General features: G+C 39.2%; 1 protein-coding gene across 1 annotated transcript in view; it reads right to left on the bottom strand.

Annotated features, from left to right (window-relative positions):
• Positions 1-3,568: 3,568 nt before the first annotated feature.
• LOC128664566 (uncharacterized) overlaps positions 3,569-24,309 on the bottom strand; it is a 101,536-nt gene continuing 80,795 nt past the window's right edge. The window contains exons 7-8 of the mRNA XM_053719384.1: positions 3,693-3,802; positions 3,569-3,643 (exon numbers count right to left, since the gene is read on the bottom strand). Of these exons, the coding sequence (XP_053575359.1) occupies positions 3,569-3,643; positions 3,693-3,802 (185 nt within the window). The remainder of the gene's footprint in view (positions 3,644-3,692; positions 3,803-24,309) is intronic.

The following is a 24,309-nucleotide window of genomic DNA, read 5'->3' as shown; positions in this document are numbered from 1 at the left end:
TAATTTAGAATAGGGTAGGGATTTTTTTTATTTTGGGGGGCTTTGTTATTTTATTAGGGGGCTTAGATTAGGTGTAAGTAGCTTAAAAATTGTTGTAATATTTTTAACATGTTTGTAACTTAATTTTTTATTTTTTGTAACTTAGCTTTTTTTATTTTTTGTACTTTAGTTTAGTTTATGTAATTGTATTTCATTGTAGTTATTTGTAGGTAGTTTATTTAGTTAATTTAATGATAGTGTAGTATAGGTTTAATTGTAACTTAGGTTAGGATTTAGTTTTACAGGTAATTTTTGTATTTCTTTTAGCTAGTTAGTTATTAAATAGTTAATAACTATTATAACTATTCTAACTAGCTAAAATAAATACAAAGTTACCTGTAAAATAAATATAAATCCTAAGATAGCTAGAATATAATTATTATTTATATTGTAGCTATCTTAGGGTTTATTTTACAGGTAAGTATTTAGTTTTAAATAGGAATAATTTATTAAAGTATAGTGTAGTGTTTAGGTGTAATTGTAACTTAGGTTAGGTTTTTATTTTACAGGTAATTTCAGTTTATTTTAGCTAGGTAAGCTATTAAATAGTTAATAACTATTTAATAGTTATTGTACATGGTTAAATAAATTGAAAGGTACCTGTAAAATAAATATAAATCCTAAGATAGCTAGAATATAATTATTATTTATATTGTAGCTATATTAGGGTTTATTTTATAAGTAAGTATTTAGTTTTAAATAGGATTCATTTAGTTAATAAGAGTTAATTTATTTAGATGTATTTAATTAATATTTAAGTTAGGGGGGCGTTATGGTTAGGGTTAGACTTAGGTTTAGGGGTTAATAATTTTATTACAGTGGCGGCGGCGTAGTGGGGGGGCAGGATAGGGGTTAATAAATTTATTATAGGTTGCGGCGGGTTCATGGAGCGGCGGTTTTAGGGGCTAAACTATTTATTTAGTTGCGGAGAGGTGCGGGATCAGCAGGATAGGGGTTAATAATTTTATAATAGAGGGCGACGGTATAGGGGGGGGCAGGATAGGGGTTACTAGGTATAATGTAGGGTGGCAGCGGTGTCCGGGAGCGGCGGTTTAGGGGTTAATACATTTATAAGACTTGCGCGGGGTCTAGGAGCGGCGGTTTAGGGTTAATACATTTAGTAAGACTTGCGGCGGGGTCTAGGGAGCGGCGTTTAGGGGGTTAGTAACTTTATTTAGTTGCGGGGGCCTCCGGGGGCGCCGGTATAGGGGGTAGAACAGTGTAGTTTAGTGTGAGTTGCTTAGTGACAGGCTAGCAATAAAGCTGGGAAAAAGCCGAAGGGCAGCGAGATCGGATGAGTGATAACTGTCACAGTCCGCTGCTCATCGCCCCCGGGCTTTTTGACAGCTTTATTTAATAACTTAGGTGAACGTATTCAAGGTCCGTGGCGGCGAAGGTAGGCGAGCTTAAGGGCGGACGAATTGGGCCGGCGAAGCAGAAAAGTAGACGGCTTGATAACTACCCCCGTATGATGAGGGTTGTGAACTTCAGAAAAAGTTAAAGGAATGTCCCTGTTTAGCCCAAGGAACTCCCCAGTTTCAGCTTATTTACCGAAAGTACAAGGCTAATTTTACTTTAGAAAAAAATCAAAGCATAATAGATGCAGTATGTAAAGATACAAAGAAATAGGCAACATATTATCATAAACTAGTTACAGTGAAACATTCAAAATGAAGCCCAAATTTGAACAAATCAAAAACCTAGAATATATTGCTATAAATCAGTCAAAAGTGCATTTAAAAGAAATATAACACACACACAATTAAAATATAATAAAAACTTATATTTAAAGTCTAAAGTAACTTAAATAAAAGTGCAAATTGTAAATGTAACACAACTACTGTCATTTCATGTAGTGCTATCATTTATTTGTGCTTATCTCTTGTTTAATTAGTCTGCAAATAGCTAATAATACCCATATTCCATTTGATTTCCATTTTAGAATATGCAAACAATATAAATAGATATATATATTATTACATTAAATCCAAAACAACAAAAAGAACATATGTATTTGTTATTTTAATGTGTTATAATGGTTTTAAATTAAAATTAGATCATCTTAGTAATGAAACATAATGCAGCCTGTTTAATATAATATACGGTATAGGTATGTAGTTTAACTCTGAAAAAGCCAACTAATCTAAGGCCATAGATGTTGACAGGTTGAGAGTTAAGACACTGAAAATTACACTTTATAGTATATAGTGCTAATCTTATCTAAAGTTTCTAGTCAGTCTTACACAAACCCATCTCTGATGAAGCACAGGTGTAAGAGAAAAGAGTCTGATTACATGTACATTCACTATAAATTGCATTCTAAAAGCAGAGAAAAAGACAGATGCGCCACATGGCCCAATATTGTTTTGATCCACAGAATTTGATTATCAGATTGTATTATATCAAACTCACAATTTTAAAAGCACTCCCAATGCTACAGAACATCCATCTGCACCCCAAGAGGTCGGTCTGCTGGGTGACTGTTATAGATCCCAGACTGCTCCCACTGCACTAATTGGAGTGCTTTAAAATTGTGGAGTTTGATATAATACAATCTGATAATCAAATTCTGTGGATCAAACAATATTGGGCCATGTGGCGCATCTGTCTTTTTCTCTGCTTTTAGATTAGTCCTGTTGGATCCTGGCCGGGGTCCTCTACAGATTGCTGCCTCTTCAACACCTATCTGAAATTTAAAGACTTTTTTGTATACTACCACTTATTAGTTTATATTATTGTTATATTTATGTGAGATTTATCTTATATTTTGTTGAAATTTTATTTGCCAATTTTATTTTGTTGAAATTTCATTTGCCAATAGAATTCTCATTTGCCAATAGGGCTCATCGGCACTGATATTCTATATATATTTTTTGTATTCTATACTTACTATTATTATTGACACTCTATAGTCCTCTGAGTGCTATACTATAGGCGCCCCCTATTCTATAGACAAATTGCATTCTGACACAGTGCAATATCTTTTGTTTATTGGTTAACAAGGAAACAGTCAATATTACTAGTGGATCAGTAGGCACTACTCCAATATCAAGTTGTGGATTTATTGATCTCACATCTGTGATTTTATTTTTCATTAATATTCCATAGTTGCATGTTGTACACTGTAAAATGGCACATTAATTAAATATATCTTTAAAAATCTTTAAAAATCTGGACCCTTTTTTACTGCTTGTTATACTTGACTATTATATGTGTTTTTTTCCTCCCAATTGTCTTGTTTTATTCTCTTCTCTATTTACTCTCTGTTTTTTTTCTTTCAGATTCAGATAGATTATTTTCCACTTGAGGGACAGCACAGATTTTTTTAACATAAGTCCCCCAAGACTTTAACCCCTTAACGACCAGCGACATACCTTGTACGTTGCTGATCGTTAAGGGATTTGTCTGGGTTTAAGGGATTGTCTGGGGTATAATATGTCACTGGTCATTAAGGGGTTAATGGTTCATTTTCTAGAAAGAAAAAGGCTGACCACTTTCTAATAATAATTTGGGAATACAATGTATTCTTTTACTTGCCAGAAAGCAGACAGTACTTATTAAACAGAAATGTATTTTCATACAAATGAATATAAAAGCCTTGGATCTAAAAATAAATCATAGAGAGTTTACAGAAAGAAAAAAACAGAGCTTACCTTTAGTGTAAGTACGCCACCCTCATACGCGAGATACAGATTATTTGCCACATTCTTAAAAGTACAGATAATATTGTAATTCCTACTGTAGAGACTTAAGGTATATTTATCTGTAAAAATAAATCATACAAAATTATTTAAATATATATCACTATCCACATCACATTTAAATTTACTTTTCAACATTGACTCCAAAGCCTTTTAATTAAGGGACAGCCTAGGCCAAAATTTTCCAATTTACTTTTTATCACCAATTTTGCTTTGTTCTCTTGGTATTCTTAGTTGAAAGCTTAACATAGGAGGTTCATATGCTAATTTCTTAGACCTTGAAGGCCACCTCTTTTCAGAATGCATTTTAACAGTTTTTCACCACTAGAGGGTGTTACTTCACATATTTTATATAGATAACACTGTGCTCGTGCACGTGAAGTTATCTGGGAGCAGGCACTGATTGGCTAGACTGCAAGTAATAAAGGGGCAGTTTGCAGAGGCTTAGATACAAGATAATCACAGAGGTTAAAAGTATATTATTATAACTGTGTTGGTTATGCAAAACTGGGGAATGGGTAATAAAGGGATTATCTATCTTTTAAAATAATACAAATTCTGGTGTAGACTGTCCCTTTAACAAATTACATTTTTTCATTAAATTCTACATTTCATTTAGAAGCAAATCATTTGTGAAATTCAGGCTAAATATGTTGTTTGGGGGAAGAACTTAAGGATGGCGGCCATGATGGAACTTAGCATTGTGTGCTCTGCCTTGAATGACAGCTAATCCTTTTAATTGTATTCATCTTCACAAGCTATTGGTGCCCTCCCTCTATGTATTGTGTGCCTACAGCATTGATTGAACTTTATATTTTGAATGGCAGCCCAATACATCTGAACTTTGAAGCTTGGTACATTACGGAGCAGCCCAAGCAGCTTCAAGCAACCCCCTCCAAGTCTTAGTTTCTCAGAGAGCTGGGCCGAAGTTTTCATGTACTGCTCCAATCCAAATCTCTGCCACTGACAAAGGATAGTCTCTACACAGTACTATGTGGTTTGCTAGAGGAACACAGAAAGGAGTTCTCTAAGGATATACACAACCCAATTTCAAATGTCACACCCAAGTCAACATTGCAAAAGTTGCTGATTTATTATGGTAATGTTACACCTGTACCAAGAACAGAGGCTTTATCACTGATGTTCATGGAAGGATTGTGCTCCCTAGACATGGTTTATTCTCCCCTATTACCCCAGCTTCTATGGAGACAGGACAACAGAGGAGCAGCAACTTTGGCACCAAGTAAATAGATTCGGAAGCTTCCCCTCGCCTCTTACTATGTTATAACTGCAGTTTTTAACTGCTTGTTAAATATCCAAAGTGACTACCTCACTGCTTACAGAGAAAAATGTTAGCCATATAGCTGAGTTGGGTTCTTCTATATTGGGTATTCTGCTATCTATTTATGCTGCCCTTACTAAATTGAATAGTAATTTTCTTTTACATGCTGATGGGGAAATTAAGGAATACAGTATAATTGTATTTTTGACTTTGGAATTACTCTACCAGTCTTTTGATACACACAGAGAGAAGCTCACTCACAGGAATGAATAGCCAGCTCAATAACATTGTTAGTCTGTTCTTTGGCGATTTACTACCTGGGTGCAGCTTCTTTTTAGCAAAGTAATGCTTTTCACAGAGTAGAACTTTCCTGTAGTATATCAGTCTGATCCTGCCTATTACAGTCCAACGCTGAAATACCAGGCAATTCCTCTCTGAACAAGGAACACCGCAACCCCAGATGATCATTTCAGCCTTCATTGGGCCTTGTTAGTGAGATTTAGCCATATTCCTCTAAGCACACTAAGCAATGAGTCCATGTCTGGTTGCCCCTTTTTCCTCTGTGAAAGGCAAAACTGGGCTAATAGAGCCTACTCTTAGATGGTAACTTGCCATAGAACAAGCTACTGAGCTGCTGTTTGTTCCTGGTAGAGTGCATCTCTCTTTGTATGCATTTTTTACCAGTCTTTTGATCCAGAGGGAGAGGCAAACTGGAGTATGATAGGGCCCATTATACCTTATGACTCACATTATTGGCCTCAACTTATCAGAACCCTGGTTTATCAATCTGTAAAAGTGGTGTGAGATGGTGATAACAGTTTACGCTCCTTTCCTTAACATACCCAATATCTTTTTTGTGAAATTTAGGTAGTTGTCCAGCATAACCTTCTGACCTTCTGTATCTATTGTTGTATAATGCATTTTAAATAACATAAGCATAAATTGTCAAGCCATTCCTAATATATTATCATAGCTTGGTTAGAGTCAACCTCTATACTGAAAGGTCTATATGTATTTTACATTACTAGGGGTTGAAAAATACACTATATTTGAGTAGTTAGGGGTTACAATTTACTAGCCCAGACAGAAAAAGTTACTGATCCACTAAAATGTTAAAGATAGGAAAAAGTCTACATTTTTACTCGTCAGGTAATAGTGGGCTAGTGGAAATTTCAATCCTAGTTTATATCTATCTGTCTATCTATCTATCTATCTATCTATCTATCTATCTATCTATCTATCTATCTATCTATCTATCTATAAACTGAACTTTGAAGCTTGGTTTGTTACAGAGCAGATCAAGCCGCTTCAACCAAAAGATAAAGATAGAGTGCTGATAAGTGATTCACTGAATATAAATACAAATCAAAATAAAAAAAATTGAAATTATGCTTACCTGATAATTTTCTTTATCTTCAGATGGAAAGAGTCCACAGCTGCATTCATTACTTTTGGGAAATATGAACCTGGTCACCAGGAGGAGGCAAAGACACCCCAGCCAAAGGCTTTAATACTCCTCCCCCTTCCCACATCCCCCAGTCATTCTGCCAAGGAACAAGGAACAGTAGAAGAAATACCTAGGGTGAAAAGGTGCCAGAAGAATAAAACATAAGACGCCCCACAGAAAAAATACGGGTGGGGAGCTGTGGACTCTAAAAATGATCAGGTAATCATAATTTAAGTTTTTCTTCATAAATGGAAATAGTCCACAGCTGCATTCATTACTTTTGGGAAAACAATACCCAAGCTATAGAGAACACTGAATGCAAAAATGGGAGGGTACAATAGGAGGGCCCATTCTGAGGGCACCAGGCTTGAAAAAAAAAACCCACAATCCAAACAAACCCCGCTTCATCGGAGACGGGCAAAAAAACTAGAAAGAAAAGGCCCCAACGACACTGACCCGCAGATAGTCCGAAAGTCTAACTAGAGACCGCAAAGCAGACTCACTGTTCCAACACTCCTCCAGGAGAACCATCGCCCAGCAGTCGGTCCCCACACAACCCTTACTAGTACAGTACCAAAATCCCCCAAAAAGATAGAGGACAAGGGTGAGCCAAAGGGATACCCAAAAGGTACAGCAAGATCCAATAAAGTAAAAAAAATGCTTCAAAGGAAGGCCAAATCCAGAGAGACCCAAAAGGATCCAGAGAACAAGGGGAGATGACACCCAACCCACAAGGAGCAACCAGGCATCATCAAGGAAAAGAAACATCTCCCAAACATCGTGCAACAGCACCGAAAAGGACAGCTGAAGACAAAGTCCTCAAAACGTCAGAACTCAGAGACTGAGCAAACAGAAAACAAGTAGCAAATTCAGAGAATAAATATCTGAGTCTAGTAACACGCTGCCATTTGAAAGAAGACACAGAGAAAACACTATCCCTAAGGAAGAAGCGGCCACACAAAATAGCAGACTGCCCAACCTCAAAGACATAGATTGCCCAACCTCCAAGACAGAGGACACTCTCCAGGCAATCCAGGCCGCCAAGCCTGTTTACAGATCTCAAAGGGGGAGAGGCCCAAAACCTCTAAAAGAGAAGGTCCACTGTAACCCCTAAGACCTGAGGATGAACAACAGATCTCAGATCCTACACCTAGCTGACCAGCCCAAGCAAAGGCAGATCTGAAAGCAAGGGAACCGAAAGGAACCCCAAAACCAGCCCCCAAAGAGGGCGGAAGAATGGACACAGCCAATTCAACTTAAAGACAACTGGGCAGGGCGTTAGACCTAAAGAGATCTAGCAAAGCCATCCGACTAAGTCTCAATGCAGAGCCAGCAGTTCCCCAGATGGATAGGAACAACTCAAAGAGCAGATCAATCCCGGAACAAGATAAACATCTGTTCCAACCTCCCGAACACAGGAGAGGTCCTTTATAAGGGAACCACATCCTCTGTAAGGAGGAGCAACGATCTCCTTGAAGAGGGAGAGCATCAAGAAACACTTGCCCATAAGACAGGAAGTTGTAGGAAGAACCGAGAGGACACAAGGCCTTGTCACTGATGAACATGGTAGAACCCCTTAAAACACCATCGTGCTCTAGCATATATACCAGGCACAAAAGTGACAACTGTGCAACCGCAAACTTTCTGTTTGCTAGGCAGGAAAGCCCACCATCAGGTCACGTCAGTTGGCTGTCCCAAAGGGAACCGTACCATCTGGTACAAGACAAGCTCCAAGGAGTCCCGGTTCTAAGCAAATCTGGCCAAGTTGTAGAACAGAACAGCCAGAACAAGGGCTAAGCCCAAATACCCCAGAAACTGGGAACCCCCAGCCAATCCTAGGATCATAAGGTCCGTTAACATCCCACAGCGGGATCCACAAAGAGAAAACACAGAGTAAAACCCTCGACAACCAGAAGATCAGGACAAGAAGCCCGGGCCCCACAAATGTTAAGATTAAACAATCTTCTGATATAAAAAAAACAGACCTCCCAGGGGAAAAAATCCAGAATAACCCGGATACCAAAAGCAAGAAGCCCTTGCAAGTCCCGACCCAAAGGGAAGAGACCACCCCTTGCAGGAGCCCAACACTCTAAAGAGTCAGGGCCATAAAAGGACACTAGAGCTAACAGGCGTCTAAGCCACCTTAACATGACTGTGCTTAAAAATGCAACTAATCCCCCTTAAGGGACACATGGTGCTGCTCATTTTATCAACCTCAAAAGAAGGAAAGGCTGAGTAGATCTTGCCAGGGATCAAACTAGCAACCCTCGGTTTGCTACAGTACAGAGTAGCCACAGAGCATTAGTATGCTGAGCTAGCTGTCCGGCTAGCCACAAGCTCCAGACACAAGGGGAAGAGTGAGAACAAGTAACCCGAACAGAGCAACATCAAGCCTCCACATCACCTCAGATTTTAAGTCAGAGGACAGTAAAACATGGGTTTGGATGCCACCTGGATACCAATACCTGAACCATATGAGTGGAAAACCACTAGGACCTCTTCTATCCCAAGAAAGAGATGCAGAGCATTCCAACACCGGGAAAGAACCCCTACCTGGAGCCCAAAAGGACCTCACTGTCCAATGTCCGGAACAACCAACTCCCGAAAGGAATCCAAGACCCTCGAAGGCGACCCATCCACAAGGAGAAATGGACAATCCAAGAGGTCTCAATGAAGAAGAGAACCACTAAAGGAACAAGTCCAAAAAGGACAATTTCCTAAAGCAACACCGCCCCAACCGGCGGAAAGAGGCGCTAAACCCTCTAATTTTCCCAGCACATGGGAAAGAATACTCTACGTTCCTAGGGTATCGGAAACAACAGAGAATTGCGCAGCAAATTCACTGACCCAGTCACCAGAGAGTTGACTATTTAGGACTGAAACAATCCTGAGAGCCACACAGACCGGCAAGTCCTCTTGAGAATGCTTAGCTGAAACTTGTAAAACAATTAACAAGAACATAAATAATGTTAATAGCACTCGGCACCCCAACCTGATCAGCAAGGTATAATAGGTGCCACGTGTCTGAGTAAGCCACGAGACAGAATATCTGAACCCAGGCAGGACCAGCCTACAACCAGGGTCATAGCTGCCAAGCTGGCTAAATCCACCCTCAGAGAGGGAGGAAGAAAAACAGACAAGCATGGGACTAACGTGGCCCAAACAACTTCCGTAGAAGTAAACAGCGAGTATCGATCCCAGAGATTTTATTTTCCCGCAGGAAACATAGTATGAAAAAAGAAAATAAAATTCATCCTAACCAGATAAAATAAAGTAACAGGCAACCTGAGGGTTAACGCCCAAGAAGAACAGCAAGATCTGCAGGACCAGCCTAATGGAAACCCTGTTATTCCAACAAAACTGGGAAGGATCTCGATAACAAGACTTAAAGGAGATTACTTCATCCCCCCATGTCCAACGAGGTGAGTCATTCAAAGGAAGAGACTGATGAGTCCCATAACCAGGAAGGGTAGGGGTCCCCAAACAGCTCAAAAACATGTCTAAGTAGAACACGAAGTGTTCTGTAACAAAAGGCACAACACTCAGGAGCAGTTACACCCACAGGGAACTGCACATGCCCTCCTGTGGCCGAGAGAACTGGGGCAATTGGGCACGAACACAATTGCAAATGTAAAAGCGAAAATGTGCCACAACTTCCGGGGGGGAACAATCCACCAAAAAACATAATCTGGGTTACCCGCATGTGTAGTAGTAGGGAGCGGTAGGGAACTCACCTCCTGGAGGACAGGGCCCCCCAAAGCAGATGTCTCAGCAGTCCCTTGAATCCCCGAGCCTGAGGAACAAGGTGCTCTAGAACGCCTAAAGAACATAACTGACTGTCCTGAGTCAATGGGGCCAATTCGCATTCGTCACAGGATGAAGAATCTGAATCAGAAAGTTGAACAATCTCAACATCAGTATCCTCCATAACTGGATAAAGGATACCAAAAAATGGACTAAATATATAACAATTTAAATGGCAACTGACACCCACAATGGCTGGGGCACTCAGTCACCACCTCCTATTAACCAGACAACTAGATTTCTCCATCGCCACACAGTCAGGAATGTGGAAATGGGAGACCAGAGCGTAAACACGCCCAGTCACAAGGTGAACCGTACAGTCCAAAAAAACTTCGAAAGCCTGTTATGTTCCAAAAGTCACGAGCCCCGCTAACACTACAAATAAACAGATTGAATCACATAACAAACATGATAAAAAAAAAACCCTGTTCAATAATCCCCTACTAAAGGAGTCCCACTGAGACCCTGTATTTTTCATGTGAGTTCGCAGGAACAAATGAGTTACAGTACAATCATGAAGAAGTAAAATGAAACAATCTTACCGTAATCTATGCCGTGGAACAGGAACACGGCCCTTCAAGTGTGACAGATAGTAGCCTCGTCTCCGCCATGGACTTGAAAAAAGGAAGCAGGTAGCGAAGCGAAGTGCGACAACGCTGATTGCTTGTGGAATTGTTAAATTGAGTCGGGATGGTTTTTGCAGAAAGACTCTTCCTGCATCTCCGGACTCTAACTTTCATCCAAGCCCTCACTGAGAGACTGACAGGATTACTTAAAACTCCCGTCCCATGTTGAAGAGTACTACCCTCCATAAAAGACGAAAACAAACTTCTGACAATTCTCTGCCAACGTCTTGGGACGAAAGGCAAAGAATGACTGGGGGATAAGGGAAGTGGGAGGAGTATTTAAGCCTTTGGCTGGGGTGTCTTTGCCTCCTCCTGATGGCCAGGTTCATATTTCCCAAAATAATGAATGCAGCTGTGGACCCTTTCCATTTATGAAGAAAATAGGGCTCACTGGAGAATACCTCAAATGAATGAGATATATTTCTAAAATAGGGAGATGTAATTCCCTATTATGGCTGATCTCATAAGATATGAAGAAGATAAAACAATATAAAATATATTTTAACAATAAATATAATAAATATAAATATAATAAATATAAATAATTGTTAGACTTAAAGACAATGATTACAGTAGACATCCAATAAACTGGTGAACGGTAAAACTATATTGAATTTATTTGATATGTTAAAAATAATGGTTATACCAAAATAATCGAGGTCAGAATCAAAAAACCTCTAACAGGTTAGAAGTATGAGGTTAAAGATGGGGACAAACAAACGGCTAGATTACGAGTTGTGCGTTAGGTTAAAAAAGGAGCTTTAAGAGGTCCTAACGCTGCTTTTTAACGCCCGCTGGTATTACGAGTCTTGCAGGTACAGGTGTACTGCTCACTTTTTTGGCCAGACTTGAAAATACGGCAAATCCACTTACGTCAATTGCGTATCCTCTTTTTCAATGGGACATGCATTGCGCCGGTATTACGAGTCTGACAAAAAGTGAGCATTAGACCCTCTCCTGTCAACACTGGTACCTGCATTCTAAAGTCAGTAGTTAAGAGTTTTACACTACAACACCGTAGCATAAAACTCTTAACTAAAGTGTAATAAACAAATTACAAGATTTTTAAACTTATTACACCTAATCTAATCCCCCTAACAAAATAAAAAAGCCCCCCCAAAATAAAAAAGCCCTACCCTAAATTACAAATAGGGCCTTTTGCGGGGCATTGCCCCAAAGTAATCAGCTCTTTTACCTGTAAAAAAAGTGCAAATCCCCCCCCAACATTAAAACCCACACAACCAACCCTACTCTAAATCCCACATAATACCCCCTTAAAAAAAACCTAACCCTTTGAAGATCACCTTACCGGGAGAAGTCTTCAGCCAACCGGCCCAAAGTCCTCAATGAAGCTGGGAGAAGTTTTCATCCAAGCCGGGCAAAGTGGTCCTCCAGACGGGCAGAAGTCTTCATCCAGAAGCCATCTTCTATCTTCATCCATCCGGCACTGAGCGCGTCCATCTTCAAGACATCCGAAGCGGTGCATCCTCTTCTAACGACGGCTAAGACTGAATGAAGGTTCCTTTAATTGACGTCATCCAAGATGGCGTCCCTCGAATTCCGATTGGCTGATAGGATTCTATCAGCCAATCGGAATAAATGTAGAAAAAAATCCTATTGGCTGATGCAATCAGTCAATAGGATTGAGCTTGCATTCTATTGGCTGATTGGGACAGCCAATAGAATGCAAGCTCAATCCTATTGGCTGATAATTGGCTGATAATATTTCAGTAATGTTTGTGAGGTGGGATTGCGGCGGTTTAGGGGTTAATATTTTTATTATAGTAGCAGCGACATTGGGGCAGCAGATTAGGGGTTAATAAGTGTAGGTTGGTGGCGGCGACATTGGGGGCGGCAGATTAGGGTTAATAAATATAATATAGGTGTCGGCGATGTTGGGGGCAGCAGATTAGGGGTTCATAACTATAATGTAGGTGGCGGCGGTGTCCGGAGCAGCAGATTAAGGGTTAATAATATAACGTAGGTGTCGGCGATGTTGGGGGCAGCAGATTAGGGGTTAATAAGTGTAAGATTAGGTGTTTAGACTCGGGGTTCATGTTAGGGTGTTAGGTGTAGACGTAAAATGTATTTCCCCATAGGAATCAATTTGACTGCCTTACTGAGATTTACGCTGCTTTTTTGCAGGTGTTAGACTTTTTTTCAGCCGGCTCTCCCCGTTGATTCCTATGGGGAAATCATGCATGAGCACGTTACACCAGCTCACTGCTAACGTAAGCAGCGCTGGTATTGGAGTGCGGTAATGAGCAAAATTTTGCTCAACGCTCACTTCTTGTCTGGTTTGTAAAAACCTGTAATACCAGCGCTGTCTGTAAGTGAGCGGTGAGCATAAACTGCTCGTTAGCACCGCACAGCCTCTAACGCAAAACTCGTATCTAGCCGAAACTATTTTATATATTATATATATATATATATCAATATAAATATATACAGGTATAGATACATACAGATATATATATAGACAAATGGAATCCACAGCACCAATTAGGTAAAAGAAAATACCTTTATTTTCACATTACATGCGACGTTTCGGCCTTCACAGCCTTAATCATGCATACAAAAAACTTCAGCCTCTGTCCACAGTATATAGGCTGATCAATTAAAACATTAATTACAAACAGATTTGACAAAATGTTTCACACAGAGCAATTACTCCCTCTAGTGTTAGTCATATTTTACTACATTCTATAAAATTTAACTCTCAAGTTACCAAAAATACAATTACTAGAGGAGTTTCCACTGAATGTACAAGTGTCATTAAAAACAAGAAAATATATAGGAACAAGTCTTACTGCAATCTTATATTTCTATAGTAACACTACTAAAGTATATTACTGACACATTTTACCAATCTTACTGATAAACTTTACCTATGTGTTTAAGTGAACAAGTGACTTTACCTATGTGTTTAACTAAACCAAAACTAACTAAAAAATTTTTTTGAAGAAAATGTTTTTTGTTTTGAATTTTTACTTTGTTACATTTAGAGAAAGACAGAGAAATCTATTTCTCTATTTAACCCTTTAGGGTACATACAATCTAATTTATGGATCCAGTAAGTTTCTTTTTGTTTAAGGATCCTCTCCCTGTCACCCCCTCCTCTTAATGTGCCTACATGGTCAATAATCTGCCACCTAATTTGACTTATGTTGTGGCCTGCCTGGATAAAATGATTAGAAACAGGAGCTTCTTTATTACCACATCTCAAGTTGGACTTATGCTGATTAATTCTTTCCCTGCCTTTTCTAGTCGATTCTCCAATGTAAATAAGAGAACATGGGCATTTAATAAGATAGATTACGTAGGATGTCTCACATGTATAATAACCATTAATTTTATATTTATGCCCTGTTCTTGGATGGGAAAATTCTTTCCCTTTTATCATTGCATGGCAATTAGAGCACCCTAGACAGGGATAAGAACCATAAGATTTCTGACCCATATGGCTTTGTTTAAGACTTTTGGAGGGTCCCAAATCATTTTTAATCAGTGTGTCTCTCAAATTTCTAACCCTCTTAAAGGCCATAATGGGATTATTTTGGAATATCTCCATATCTCTATTACAATTTTTAATAATATTCCAATGCTTTCTTATGATTTTAGTAACTTCAGTACTGTATGAATTATATTGTGAAGTAAATACCATCCTCCTACTTTTATTTTTACCATTTTTATTATTATCTTTAGGGGCATTATTATCCCTGTACATTTTCTTCTCTCTCTGAAGCCTTGAGATCTCTTCCTTAATGAGGTTTTCAGGATAACCTCTGCTAACAAATCTGTTGCCCATTTCCATCATTCTGGTAGATAATATTTCTTCATCCTTCACTATTCTACAGACCCTAAGGAGTTGACTCCTAGGGAGTGAGTCTTTTAACCTAGTTGGATGGAAACTATCATAGGCAAGCATAGTATTCCTATCAGTGGATTTTCTAAAAAGATCTGTTTTAAGGGTCCCATTATCTTTATAAACCCTAGTGTCTAAGAATTCCACTGAAACCTCACTATGTATAAGGGTAAATTCTATCCCTGGGATAGCGGAGTTTAAGTCACATACAAAGGATTCTAGGGATCCAACGTCACCCCACCACACGCCAAACACGTCATCTATAAAACGCCACCAGGCTGCACCATATTCCAAGAACATCTTATTAGTATATACAAAATTCTCTTCAAAGCTGTTCATGAACAGGTTGGCGTATGCTGGGGCAACGTTGGATCCCATTGCAGTCCCCCTGACCTGTACATACCAGTTGTCTCGAAATAAAAAATAGTTCCAGTACAGGATAAGAGTTAATAAATCACAAATAAATTCTATTTGAGGAGAATTATATGTACCAGTACCACTTAAAAGTTTCCTAATAACTCCTATACCTGTCTCATGCTTAATGGCAGTATAAAGACTTTTTACATCAAGTGTGAAGAGTATATATTTCTTACTGGGTAGATGTAAACTGTATAATTTATCAAGGAAATCACTAGTATCTTTGATGTAGGCCGACATTTTAATTACTTCATGTTGTAAAATTTTATCAAGGAAAATGGCTATGTTAGTGAAGATAGAATCTACACTGGAGACTATGGGCCTCCCTGGGGGGCATTTAGCATTTTTATGCACTTTTGGCACAGTATAGAATATACAAGGAGGAGGATTACAGCCTGGGACTTACACGCTACAACGCTGGCTGAGTATCATAAAGTCAGACGTATCCCCAGAGGCCTGAGGATGAATACCAGGCCTACTCTATTGAGAAATAATGAAGAATATTGCAACAAGTTTGAGGCTATTTTAAACAAATGCTCATACGATCTGCTAATCCTGACAGTGGAATACTTGCTAAAAGAAATTGAAATACAAAGAGAGCAAGTACTGAAAACAACAAGTGAACTGAGCAAAATACTTACCGTTGATGAGCTGGATAAGATGATCAAAGAGGTAGATATGAAGATCAAAATCATGGAGACTGAGATTAAGGAAACCAAGCGATCCAAGTTCCTGAGGGATGAACAGGATTACCTCAGTGGGAGAGTGTATAGATGGAGAGGATCGTTTTCAGACAGAGGGAGCTTCATGAGAGGCCGACGTTTCCACGGTAATACTCGCAACAGAGGAGGATCTCGCGAGAACCAGGCGTATAGAGATGATGTCAGCGAGACTTCACAGGAATCCTCTGCAGGGAAGGCTTCACCAGCTTTTTTATCCAGCGACGAAGGCAGCATAGAGGCGGTAGAAAACACAAGCACCGCCTTGGACACCCGGAGCACAAGGAGCAGGAGAGGCAGAGGAAACATGAGGAATCAACGGAGCCAAACAGACGGTTCTAAACATTTCCTCCATTGAGCTCACGGACAATGAGTACAAACTGCTCAACAAAGGACTGTCCTTTTGCCCTATTGGTAATGTAAATGTATTTGAAATTGAAAAAAATTTGCAATTATTTTACAGATCTTTAAGGTTGCAAATAATGTTTAATAAAGGAGATGTAGTAACACCTAGTGCACAAAATGCTTTAGATACCAGCAAATGTTTTAGGGCTAAGGAGATGGGTCTTAGAAACAAATCTACATTTGTGCCCAATTTTAGTAACAACAGTGTGGAAACATTTATCAAAATGGTAAACAATGATTGGTGTAACTTAAAAGAAAAAATCTCCAAACAAGGTGGTAAAAATAAGAGAAATGACAATCTGACTTTAGAGGAAAAACAGGCTTTTAAATCTTTAAAAGAAAAACAGAAAGATATTTTAGTGAGGGCAGCAGATAAGGGTGGTGCCACCATTGTTCTTGATAAACAATATTATGTAGAGGAAATACTGTCACAATTACAAGATAATACTACATATCATCCACTTGCAGGGGATCCAGTATTTAAAATACAAAAGGAAATTAAACACATACTTGCCAAGGCAGTTAAGAATGATATTATTGATACTAAATTATCTGATTATTTGTACAAAGAACATCCTAGGACACCCATATTCTATACTGTGCCAAAAGTGCATAAAAATGCTAAATGCCCCCCAGGGAGGCCCATAGTCTCCAGTGTAGATTCTATCTTCACTAACATAGCCATTTTCCTTGATAAAATTTTACAACATGAAGTAATTAAAATGTCGGCCTACATCAAAGATACTAGTGATTTCCTTGATAAATTATACAGTTTACATCTACCCAGTAAGAAATATATACTCTTCACACTTGATGTAAAAAGTCTTTATACTGCCATTAAGCATGAGACAGGTATAGGAGTTATTAGGAAACTTTTAAGTGGTACTGGTACATATAATTCTCCTCAAATAGAATTTATTTGTGATTTATTAACTCTTATCCTGTACTGGAACTATTTTTTATTTCGAGACAACTGGTATGTACAGGTCAGGGGGACTGCAATGGGATCCAACGTTGCCCCAGCATACGCCAACCTGTTCATGAACAGCTTTGAAGAGAATTTTGTATATACTAATAAGATGTTCTTGGAATATGGTGCAGCCTGGTGGCGTTTTATAGATGACGTGTTTGGGCGTGTGGTGGGGTGACGTTGGATCCCTAGAATCCTTTGTATGTGACTTAAACTCCGCTATCCCAGGGATAGAATTTACCCTTATACATAGTGAGGTTTCAGTGGAATTCTTAGACACTAGGGTTTATAAGGATAATGGGACCCTTAAAACAGATCTTTTAGAAAATCCACTGATAGGAATACTATGCTTGCCTATGATAGTTTCCATCCAACTAGGTTAAAAGACTCACTCCCTAGGAGTCAACTCCTTAGGGTCTGTAGAATAGTGAAGGATGAAGAAATATTATCTACCAGAATGATGGAAATGGGCAACAGATTTGTTAGCAGAGGTTATCCTGAAAACCTCATTAAGGAAGAGATCTCAAGGCTTCAGAGAGAGAAGAAAATGTACAGGGATAATAATGCCCCTAAAGATAATAATAAAAATGGTAAAAATAAAAGTAGGAGGATGGTATTTACTTCACAATATAATTCATACAGTACTGAAGTTACTAAAATCATAAGAAAGCATTGGAATATTATTAAAAATTGTAATAGAGATATGGAGATATTCCAAAATAATCCCATTATGGCCTTTAAGAGGGTTAGAAATTTGAGAGACACACTGATTAAAAATGATTTGGGACCCTCCAAAAGTCTTAAACAAAGCCATATGGGTCAGAAATCTTATGGTTCTTATCCCTGTCTAGGGTGCTCTAATTGCCATGCAATGATAAAAGGGAAAGAATTTTCCCATCCAAGAACAGGGCATAAATATAAAATTAATGGTTATTATACATGTGAGACATCCTACGTAATCTATCTTATTAAATGCCCATGTTCTCTTATTTACATTGGAGAATCGACTAGAAAAGGCAGGGAAAGAATTAATCAGCATAAGTCCAACTTGAGATGTGGTAATAAAGAAGCTCCTGTTTCTAATCATTTTATCCAGGCAGGCCACAACATAAGTCAAATTAGGTGGCAGATTATTGACCATGTAGGCACATTAAGAGGAGGGGGTGACAGGGAGAGGATCCTTAAACAAAAAGAAACTTACTGGATCCATAAATTAGATTGTATGTACCCTAAAGGGTTAAATAGAGAAATAGATTTCTCTGTCTTTCTCTAAATGTAACAAAGTAAAAATTCAAAACAAAAAACATTTTCTTCAAAAAAATTTTTTAGTTAGTTTTGGTTTAGTTAAACACATAGGTAAAGTCACTTGTTCACTTAAACACATAGGTAAAGTTTATCAGTAAGATTGGTAAAATGTGTCAGTAATATACTTTAGTAGTGTTACTATAGAAATATAAGATTGCAGTAAGACTTGTTCCTATATATTTTCTTGTTTTTAATGACACTTGTACATTCAGTGGAAACTCCTCTAGTAATTGTATTTTGGTAACTTGAGAGTTAAATTTTATAGGATGTAGTAAAATATGACTAACACTAGAGGGAGTAATTGCTCTGTGCGAAACATTTTGTCAAATCTGTTTGTAATTAATGTTTTAATTGATCAGCCTATATACTGTGGACAGAGGCTGAAGTTTTTTGTATGCATGATTAAGGCTGTGAAGGCCGAAACGTCGCATGTAATGTGAAAATAAAGGTATTTTCTTTTACCTAATTGGTGCTGTGGATTCCATTTGTCTATGTTGCTGTAAGGGTGGCAGTAACCCTTTCTCCACGGGCATCACACAGAACTAAAACCTGCTTTAAGGAACCAACAGGTGCTGTACTCATTTACTACTTTTACAGATATATATATAGGAATACATATTTAAAAATAAATAAAACGTTTTCGTTATGTGAAGAAAATTGGAATGTAAAATATTTACAGTAAATATACAGTTAAACACATTATTAAATATTAAAATGAGTAAAAAGGCGTTTTCATGTTTTCAGGTATTTGATTGGAAAAGGCTCAAAAGAGTATATATATTTTTATATATGTCTATACATGTTTTTATATATATATATATATATATATATATATATATGTGTTTATATGTGTATATATGTATATACATATATACACATATAAATTAATACACGTATATATATTGCGAGGTCTTCAGTTGCGCTAATCTGACTAGTGTAAAATGTGATTGCGCTTGTGTGCTCACAATTACTTTCTACTTGTAATATGAGCACTAGTTCATGCGGACACGATATTTCGTGCACCACTTGTAATCTAGCCCATAGTTTGCAGTAAGTGCCCAGCACATAATATCTCACACATCAAACACAAACCACTAACACTAATTACATCAGCAACACTTAGGAAATACAATTGTATAATGACTTATATTAGGCATGTGTAGGGAAGACAATTTCTGATCACATTTTTGTTTCAAATATTCAGGGAAATTCATTGCCTGCACTATTCGGTTTTCATTTTGTTTAAATCGAAATGGGAATCGAATTTTCATTAAACATTTACATTTGTTTAAGTTAAACAAATGTAAATGTTTCAAAGCTACAGGCAAAACATCAATATGTAGCTACATACTTACCCTAACAAGCTGTGAAGAGCGTTCTAACCCGATCCTCTTTTTAAGCCATTTGGGTCCCTGGACCCTTACTAAAGTAAAATGCGAAAATGAATGCACATCTCTACCTTACAATCTTCTATTTTGTTATGGTAAATGAGTCTAGCTGGATAGAGCAAAAGGTGTCTCAGGGGGCTGACTGTGTTCATGCCATTCTAGGGGGTGTGGTCAAGTTTATTTTTTTACTTGGAGAATTCATAAGCATTCTATTGCCTTTAAGAGGTATGAGGTATCTCATTTCCTAGATATTTTACTTTTTCTTAACTGTTTTCAAGTTTCCTTTTGTACATATGGTAAAGTGGACTTTTTTTAAATATATTTTTTGATTTGTTTTTGTGTGGAGCATTTTAAAGGCGTTTTTGCATCCTTCACAACAGGCTGCTATGTAGCCCAGGAAAGTGATTTCTATGTAGCCCAGGAAAGTGATTCTAGCAGGAGCCCACCTAAATGACTAGACAGACTAGCATTCAGGTGAAATAAGAACTGCTTTATTGCACAGAAAACACAGCTTTTATACATTTCCAACAAATGGGGGTAGTTACTACACAAATAGAAACAAATATTATACAATGAGACAAACATCAGACAATGGTTAGTTAAACAAGATTCTAATCACATCCTGACTTACAAAAGGACAATGGATTACTCACACAATAACAGAAAGGCACTTCACACCTAGACTAGATAACAACAGGGGTGAGGTTATAGGGGGTATGGGGTTTAACCCTTGCAGCCTGGTATCCGTGACATCTCCCCCCCTTCAGTTCAGCAGGCCCGGCTAGATCCACATATGGGTCGGCCCGGGGATGTCCGAGGAATTTATGCCACTTCAATCCACCGGGAAAGTCCGCCAGCATTCCCATTGCTTTTTCCCGGTCGGTACTGAATGTCAAAGTTAAATGGCTGCAGGGCTAGGCTCCACCTCAACAGTTTCCCATTGTCCCCGGAAACTCGGTTTAGCCATACAAGGGGATTATGGTCAGTGAGGATGGTGAAGGGTCTTCCATATAGGTAGGGCTGCAACTTCTTCAAAGCCCATACCAGCACCAGACACTCTTTCTCGACTGCCGCGTAGCCTACTTCCCGGGGTAGCAGTTTTCGACTGAGGTAGGCAACGGGGTGGTCCTTTCCTTCCTCGCCTGCCTGACTTAGTATGGCCCCCAACCCAAACATGGAGGCATCGGTGTGGACAGAAAAAGCGTTTGGCTGGGTTAGATGCGGCCAGTACTGGAGGCAGACTTAAGACTCTGGAAGGCTTGTTCACACTCGGGGGGACCACAGGACCTGTCGGGGAAGTGGTTTATAGGTCAGGTCAGTCAGGGGTTTGGCGAGGGTACTGTAATTGGGGACAAACCTCCGGTAGTAGCCTGCAGTACCCAGAAAGGCAAGGACTTGTGTTTTGGTCCTGGGGGTGGGCCAGTTAGCCACTGCCTCGACTTTGGCTGGTTTGGGTCACTGCTTACCGCAGCCGACTCGGTGGCCCAAGTATTGAACCTCTGAGCGCTCAATGGTACATTTATCTGGCTTTAAGGTTAGTCCGGCGGCTCGAAGATGATCTAAGACGATGCCTAGGTGGACCAGATGGTCCTTCCAGGTCTCGCTATAGACAGCGATGTCATTCAGGTATGCACAGGCATAGTCCTGGAGGCCATCTAACAGGTAGTCTACCATTCTTTGGAAAGTGGCTGGGGTGTTCTTCATTCCAAACGGCATAAGCCGAAGGGAGTGATGAAGGCAGACTTGGGGATGGACTCAGGGTCGAGGGGGAATTTGCCAATAACCCTTGTATAGGTCGAGGGTGGTTAGGAAGTGGCCCCTGACGATTCGATCTAACAGGTCATCTACTTGGGGCATGGGATAGGCGTCAGTGGTGGTTCTGTCGTTGAGTCTACGGTAGTCAACACAAAACTGAGTAGTTCCATTCTTCTTAGGTACTAACACTACCGGGGAGGCCCAGGGACTTTTGGACAGTTCAATGACACCGAGGTCCAAGATTCCCCGTAGCTCCCGGTGCGTACTTTCCCTGATGGCCTCTGGGACCCTGTAGGCAGCCTGTCGCTGGGGGGTCTGTCCTGGGGTCTCCACCCGGTGGATGGCTGTGGTGGTAAACCCAGGGACAGTAGAGAACATGTCACTTCTCTGTTCTAGGAGTCGCCGGACCTGCCTTTTCTGCCCGGCTCTAACCTGTCGTCTAGGGATATGTCATCCACCCCCTGTGGGGGCGTCAGTAGTTCCGGGCAGCTCCGGCATTGGAAGACTTGGGACAGCCAATAGAATGCGAGCTCAATCCTATTGGTTGATAATTGGCTGATAATATTTAAGTAATGTTTGCGAGGTGGGAGTGCGGCGGTTTAGGGGTTAATATGTTTAATATAGTGGCGGCGACGTTTGGGCAGCAGATTAGGGGTTAATAAGTGTAGGTTGGTGGCGGCAACATTGGGGCGGCAGATTAGGGGTTAATAAATATAATGTAGGTGTCGGCGATGTTGGGGGCAGCAGATTAGGGGTTCATAACTATAATGTAGGTGGCGGCGGTGTCCGGAGCGGCAGATTAAGGGTTAATAATATAATGTAGGTGTCGGCGATGTCGGGGGCGGCAGATTAGGGGTTAATAAGTGTAAGATTAGGTGTTTAGACTCGGGGTTCATGTTAGGGTGTTAGGTGTAGACGTAAAATGTATTTCCCCATAGGAATCAATTTGACTGCCTTACTGAGATTTACGCTGCTTTTATGCAGGTGTTAGACTTTTTTTCAGCCGGCTCTCCCCGTTGATTCCTATGGGGAAATCATGCATGAGCACATTACACTAGCTCACTGCTAACGTAAGCAGCGCTGGTATTGGAGTGCGGTAATGAGCAAAATTTTGCTCAACGCTCACTTCTTGTCTGGTTTGTAAAAACCTGTAATACCAGCGCTGTCTGTAAGTGAGCGGTGAGCATAAACTGCTCGTTAGCACCGCACAGCCTCTAACCTAAAACTCGTAATCTAGCTGAAACTATTTTATATATTATATATATATATATATATATATATATATATATATATATATATACCTATATATCTATATGAATATATACAGGTATAGATACATACAGATATATATATAGGAATACATATTTAAAAATAAATAAAACGTTTTCATTATGTGAAGAAAATTGGAATGTAAAATATTTACAGTAAATATACAGTTAAACACATTATTAAATATTAAAATGAGTAAAAAGGCATTTTCATGTTTTCAGGTATTTGATTGGAAAAGGCTCAAAAGAGTATATATATTTTTATATATGTCTATACATGTTTATTTATATATGCACTCTCACTTTGTAACAACAGCCAGGGTGCTAGTAAAAATCAATATACAAAAAAGTAACAAACTTGCACTCGCTGGTCTTTTTAGTGAAATAATTTACTGCAAAATTGTGACGTTTCGAGGACAAAAAATCCCCTTCCTCAGACAATGTGTTTAACAAACAATGGTGACTTTATACACTGTGTAAAATCAAACCCCTCCCCTCAATTAGACAAAAAAAAACGCCAAATTGGTAACCATAGTGACCACTTAGTCACATTATACACAAACAAGTGCTATCGTATATAAAATATGTATAAATGAGCAATCCTAGTTCTAACATGATAGTGACAGCCCAAGTGCACAATAAGGAACTGTGATATAATAGAAACAGACGTGAAACACAAACAGATCACATAATAGACAGAATCAGGGTTTCCAGTCGATCATTCATACCGCCATTTGTTGCTTCATCTAATATCTAAAGATGCTAGAGATCAGAATCACAACACCAGTTAGTAACTCACCGGGGTTAAGACACAAGCCAGAGACTCAGTAGCCATTCACTGTCGCACCGGTACACAACGCCGGGTAGAGAACCCGGAACTGCACAGGACTCTCACGTGGGGGGCAATCGGCCAATCACCAGAATTGTTTACCGTTGCCACAGTGACCGTAAGCATCAAGTTACACGTAAGATCAGAAGCACTGGAATACACACACGCATGATGTAAATAAATACAGCAGAATACAAAACATAAATAAGGATCGATGATGTGAAGTTCAATATACACTCAGATCAGTGACGTGCAGTAATAGGAGGCAGGGGAGGCAGTGCCTCCCCTGTCCAATGAGGGAAAAAAGATTTTAATTCATATTTATTAAAAAAAAAAAAAAGTGTTTGTTACTTCAATAATATTTTGTCTATTACGGTACTGCGCTTTGCGCATGCGCTGTGCAAAATATTCACTATCCATATTCCATTGTTGCGCAATTAGGAGGCCGTGAGCCGGTCCGCTGCCCTCCATTAATTGTGCAACATGGAT

This window comes from Bombina bombina, chromosome 6, assembly GCF_027579735.1.
Source record: "Bombina bombina isolate aBomBom1 chromosome 6, aBomBom1.pri, whole genome shotgun sequence".
In the NCBI taxonomy this organism is placed as follows: domain Eukaryota; kingdom Metazoa; phylum Chordata; class Amphibia; order Anura; family Bombinatoridae; genus Bombina; species Bombina bombina.
This window is presented reverse-complemented; position numbering and strand designations above follow the sequence as displayed.